The 6182-nt window shown below is 36.5% G+C and overlaps 1 protein-coding gene across 1 annotated transcript in view; it reads right to left on the bottom strand.

The window, feature by feature from the left end:
* The window catches only part of camk1a (calcium/calmodulin-dependent protein kinase Ia), a 24070-nt gene that overhangs the window by 4097 nt on the left and 13791 nt on the right, over window positions 1-6182 (bottom strand). Inside the window, exons 5-10 of the mRNA XM_007551217.2 lie at window positions 4247-4385; window positions 4034-4160; window positions 3704-3779; window positions 3503-3615; window positions 3346-3424; window positions 1682-1795 (exon numbers count right to left, since the gene is read on the bottom strand). Of these exons, the coding sequence (XP_007551279.1) occupies window positions 1682-1795; window positions 3346-3424; window positions 3503-3615; window positions 3704-3779; window positions 4034-4160; window positions 4247-4385 (648 nt within the window). The remainder of the gene's footprint in view (window positions 1-1681; window positions 1796-3345; window positions 3425-3502; window positions 3616-3703; window positions 3780-4033; window positions 4161-4246; window positions 4386-6182) is intronic.

Genomic DNA, 6182 nt, shown 5'->3' with positions numbered 1-6182 from the left:
ATATATATATATATGTATATATATAACAGGCTGACTGAAACATTATGCCAAATATGCCCCAGTAAGGAAAATGTAAGAAAAATGAAGTTGGCCAACTAATTAGCAATAAGTGTCTGTGGAGAGTTACATAAAGAACTGAATAATAAATGTACACAAAAGTACATTCACAGAGTTGGACCATTTATTTTTGACAGATGCTATCATGCATATTTTGTAAATCAATTCAAATGACTAAATAGTCTTACATTAACATTGTTCTTATTGTTCTGTTTTACCAGTGATTATGTTTTTGTGTGTTTTTTTTCTAAGCTGTATATGAAATATATATATATATATATTTTGCACATAAAAACTTCACCAATAAATATGACAAGATTCTTTAAACTGAACAGTGAAGTGAAAATGGCAAAAATCACAGATGGTGTAGCCCACTAGAGGTTACATTAAATTATTTATGACAAACTCCCACACAGTCATACTGGTGTGTAACAGAAAGTTGCCTCTAAACAAAAGATACAAAAAGAGGCATGTCAGCAAACTTCTGAGTGTGTTACGGTTACAGCTGGGACGTTTCATCATTTGTCACATGGAGAAAAACTGTTTACTTGAAAATCCTCTTTTATTTTGTAATATTAATCTCATTATTTTACCTGCTCAACAGTAAACTAAAACAAAAATAATTTTAGGAAACCAACAAAATATTCTGATTTTGGTAGAAAAGTGATCTGTTGATCACTGAAGATCCTAACACACAGCAGAGAGAGAAGGGAACATTATGGGTCAGTTCATGAGCAGATGAAGACAAATTATGGCCATGTGTGTTTTTTAAGAAAAGTTAGGACCTCTGCTCTTTCCCAGCTTTAAGAAATTAAGTCCTTTTCTTAACTTTTTTCTCTGCAGAGACACCGTATAAACCAGGGCATCATCATCTCCCCCAGGGAGGCTTTAGTAAAAACTGTATATTTCTGGGGGGAAGACGGCTATACAGCTGACCTAAAAATAGCAGGAAGAGGGCTCATATACAAGAACATAGAGAGATTTGTCTACTTGAAAACACCTTCAGGATACAAAGGTATAACATTTTTATAGTGACAAGCCTTAGTCATAAGTTTATAGAAAATGCAATGACTGACAGAAACATTAAGCAGTCAGATTCGGTTGCTTTACACTTGTCATCAGTGAGTGTCTACTTTTATGTTGAGTCAATATTCCAAAACCAAAAATAATTAAACTCAACTATTCTGCAATGGCCCCAAAGTTCCTTCTCTAGCCTAGCAGTGCCAGAGCAATTGTCTGCATGAGTTCAATTGTTTTCATTAACTGCACCAGGGGAGGTGTAGATTTTATGTATGCCTGCTTTGGGTTCAAGAGAAAGAAAGATAGATAACGAGAGACAGAGAGAGAGAGAAAGAGATGATATTGCTGCTACTTCTCAGGCTTGTTTGTGCTGGGGTCTCTTGGACTTTTTATCGTAGGGAGGCTGTTTTCAATAACACAAATGTGAGGGGAGCTAGAGGGACATTTTAGGTCTGTCAAGGTGTGGAAATTTGCCAGGTGGTGACTAATTTCTGTACATCCAAAGGAGTGTGTGCAGTTTTATACCTCAATCCAAAACACTAAATGTATATGTGTGTGGTGTATATATATATCATGTAATCCAACTGCTGCTGGACCTAAATCTGCTCCGTTCACAGTTTGTTGACTGACCTTCCATTTACTTTTGGCAAAGTTCTTCTTGATTTGAGCGCTGACAGATTCATGGATATTCTTGTCCAGAGCTGTGTCACCACATATCCTGAGAAAATAAATAAATAAAAATAAAACAGGAGACATTAAAGGGACTTTTGCAACATGGACGCTGGGAGTTTGCTCATCACAAGTGAATTTAACACAGCAGACTATTGACATTTGTCTTAATAATCATCTAATTGTTTCACTTTTAGAGTGATAAGGCTTCACAAACTTTTCTTGAGCCAATCCGAAGGCCGCATGAAGTTTGGAGGACTCAGCAGAAAATCTGAAATCTCCGTCATCGCGTCTAACAATCATTGACCCCTTTGTGTGATTTTACTCACTTTGTAGCTGAGTGATTGTTTTCACTAACTTCACTAACTTTCTGAGTCCTGTTTCCAAAAATGTTTGTAGAAGCAGTCAGAAAACCTCGGAGATAGAGTTTGTACACCTGGGGCCACTGAAGGGGTCACCTGAGTTCAATGATTTTCAGTTGTGAATGTTGTTGATCAGCAAATATCTCTGATCAATATTACTTTTGTGGAAGACCAATGTAACTCTGAGACGGGGGAGAAGAATAGGGGTGAAACCATCATTTATGACTCTTCCTACTCTTTTCGTTGTCTCTCGCCATTGATCTCTTTAAAGTGTTGATTTGTAATCTGCATACTGACCTTGGACCTTCCTGTGCTTTTGAAATCAGTTCAGGATTTTCAGCACCACAGAGAGGGCTCGTTTCTTACCTGGCTCTGTCACCACAGTAACATATGCGACAAACCTAATCTGCCCTTTAACAGATTAGGTTTGCAGATTAGAGCTCAGGAGCATAAAATCACTTTTTCTCAACCAATGAATGCCAGGAAAAGAATAAATAAATGAAACCTGGTAGTCTGTGAGCAGTGCCTTCTTTTTTCTCCTGCACCTTCTTTCTTTGAGCATAATTTTATGAGTTGCTTCTCATCTGAGTGAATCCATATCTACCTAAAACAGAGATTGTTAATTCTAAAGTTTGCTCCAATTAGAGATTAATGGGCTAAAACTAATATTAGTTGTGTTTCTTAAGTGAAATGCCCCAATCTTAAACAATGTTCATGTTGAAACAATTTCAATCTAATTGCCATCCAGGGCAGAGTTTGGATGGCAGAAAATGACCTCGGACGTTTGTAATATCTCCACTTTTCATTTTTGTGGCTCATTTAATTCAAAAGGGGATTTAGAACAGTCAGGACTGCGGCGCACAGATTAAACCTGCAGCTTTTACAACGTCAATGTATCAAAACCAACTCATATCCAAAGTGAGTAACCCTTTTGTATCACAATTTGAGCAAAATGTTCTGTTTTTGGGTTAGTAAAAGTAGATTTCTCAAAGAAAACCCTAAAGTGACCCTGAATTGAATTTAAAATGACCTCAACAGGCCACAAATCCCACATTGTGGTCTAGGCTCATCTTAACTTTACTCTTTTTCTTAATCTAATTTTCCCCAAAACAAAAAGCTTTTCATAGTGAAATTAAAAATATAACTTAAAGCATTTCTTTTTTTTTTTTTTTGCCATTGGCCTTCCTGCACAGAAAAGTTGCAGCATTATTTAAAACAGATACCAAAAGTTCCCTACCAAGGATGTTGGAGAGCCTGCTCACAGGTATACCTCTTCATGGGGTCCTTTTCCATCATATGACAGATGAAGTCTTTGGCTGCCAACAAAATGTAGGTTCATGTTATTACAAAAGCATTTGCAATTGTTGTGTCCACTGTAAATATTCTGGAAGCACCTGAATCTGAGATGTCATCCCAGTATGGCAAGTCGAATTCATACTCTGCTTTCAGAATCTGCTCAAATAACTTGGCATCGTTTTCGTCGTAAAACGGAGGATATCCACAGAGTCTGGGGGAACAAAGTTACAATGTGATCATTTTCTTTAAAACAAAAAAAAAAGGTTCATTTGAAAAGCAAACAGAAGAAATCAACTCACAAAATGTAAGAGATAACTCCTATGGACCAACAATCCACGGCTTTACTGTATGGTTTCTGAGCGAGCACTTCGGGGGCTGTGAAGCAAACACAATACACAGAGAGTGAAAAAAATACACAAGATGTAAGTAATCTTGACCTTTCAGCAAAACGGTATGATCTAACAGGTGACTCTAAGCAGGAACAGAGCTCTTCACTCTTCTGAAGAAGAGTGGATAAAGAGCCTCTTACAGTCCATTGAGTAAAAAGGAGATGTCAGCTGTAGCAGCTCTCATAGAAATGAGAGGAGAAGGTGAAGAGAATCTGAATGACCAGAGAAAGGGCTCCTCACCCACATAACCAGGCGTACCACACGCCGTGGACATGACACTGCCCGCTCCCTCGATCTTCGACAGACCGAAGTCACTGATCATGATCTTGGAGTCCTCGTCCATACTGTAATACAGTAAATTCTCTGGCTGCAAACACAACAACGTGGGACCGGCGTTACAGTTTGAGAACCAGAGGCGAAGGTATCGCGTCTGTCTTTTATGGAAGAAGGTACCTTCAAGTCTCTGTGGACGATTCCCATATCGTGGAGATATTTTACAGCATCCAAGATCTGGTGGATGAGCTGGCTGGCGTCCCTCTCTGTGTAGAACCCTTTCTCCACAATCCGGTCGAAAAGTTCCCCACCAGAAACTCTGTCAAAAAGAAAAGTATGTTAAAAAAAAATAAAATAAAATGCTTACTTTTCTAAAATAACTTTTAAAGCTTTTCTTCAGTGACAAAATGTATGCTGCTGATTTGTTTTTTTTTGTTTGCCTTTTCTGATTAAAAGAAAGTTATTTTTATGATTTAAGTGCAAATAAATCCATTTTATTTCTAGAGAAAACGCTCCCTCTGCCCGTCCAAAACAATGAACTGAACACCAGCATATGAAGATTTCCTGATGAACTGAATATTAATGGTATGTCCTAATTTTTTCACAACATCAATTACATAAGCACTACGTAAGGTTTATGAGTGGCATAAGTACAATATTTAAATTGATCATAGCTCTAAACATCAGCTGTAAAATAGAAAAAAAAATTATCTTATTAAAAAATTTTGTGAAATTTTTTTTTTTTTTAGCTCATTTTTAGTATCTTGTTTAAATCTTCACATAATCCTCTCTGAGACCCCTAATCAAATTCATGCCTTTCCAGTCATTTTAAGTTTACAAAATGAAGCAGTTTCATCTCTAAAATGAAAGTTTACTGTATGTGGAGTTTTGCCATCACAGATTGTTTAGCATTTGCAAATAAATCAGATCTCAGCTTGCAGAGAGAAAAAAAAAAGGAGCGTTTTAATACTGTGACTTTTCTCCCCGGGCCATCATACTAGTGACTAAAGCCAAATTAACAGGGCAGATGTCTTCAGATTATGTAAGTGGGGGATTACTGAGCTGATGTTTTGCCTAAATGAAATCAGGGTTTAAAATCAGCTTGGAGGGCTTTGAGAGCGACTGCAATCTAAAACGTGGTCTTAATGAGGCTTTATTTAATTTGAATCCCAGACTTTATTTACAATCTGACAACAGAGGTGGAAAAATATGTGAATGTGAGCTAGTTTATTAGGAACATGGTCGAAGGCATTATTTGTAAACACAGATTATAACAAAGACCAAAGTAATTGTAGAAAGGCTGACACAGACAGTTTTTCTAAAATAAGTTGACAATTAATTTGCAAAGTGGCATTTCTTCAGTGCTCTGAAAAAGTGTTTATTCCTTTACAGATTGCTTTTGAATTTGCTTTTTTTTGGTCTCACTTACATCATTCAGATCATAAAACAAAATTTTATATCATACAGACATAGATTCAAATCAGAAATGGTTCTCAAATGATTTTATTCATTTAAAAAGCTTCTGAACCACAGTCCTGCGCTGAGAAAGTAATTACTTTTCTGGTTAAATCTCAAACTTAGTTTTTTTTTTTGGGGGGGGGGTTTAAAGGTCCTTTTAGAAGAACATCTTGTAACCTCTTGTCTGCTTTGAAATTTTAAATAACTACCTTTTCTTTTTTTGACTGCTAGCTCTTGGTATGTTGTATAACCCTGGACATGTTGTCTTTCACAACCTTTCTTTAGCCGCAGAGTTTTGTTGTTCTTGAGCTAGCCACAGTCTGAGTTTCACTTCATGACTATTTCTCAATGATTATCTGGTATAATTGGGTTGTCAAAAACGTAACTAGAATCCTTCACATCCCCTAATTTTACCTATAAAAACCAGTCCTATTTAAAGGTAAAGGCTGGTATCTCCAAAATTGTTTAGTATATGACTACATTTTTTTTTACACCTACCAAAAACTTTGCACTGTGATGCATTTCTGAGCATCTCCACTGTTTAGGCTGCATTTTGTTGCTATTTTTCACATGTGTGGGTGTCTATGATGGCTAAATGCCTGGATTTTGCAGTGTATGTTTCCCCATATATATATATATATATATATATATATATATA

Source organism: Poecilia formosa, unplaced genomic scaffold, assembly GCF_000485575.1.
Source record: "Poecilia formosa unplaced genomic scaffold, Poecilia_formosa-5.1.2 Scaffold2, whole genome shotgun sequence".
In the NCBI taxonomy this organism is placed as follows: domain Eukaryota; kingdom Metazoa; phylum Chordata; class Actinopteri; order Cyprinodontiformes; family Poeciliidae; genus Poecilia; species Poecilia formosa.
The sequence above is the reverse complement of the archived record's forward strand: the minus strand, read 5'-3'. Positions and strand labels throughout refer to the sequence as shown.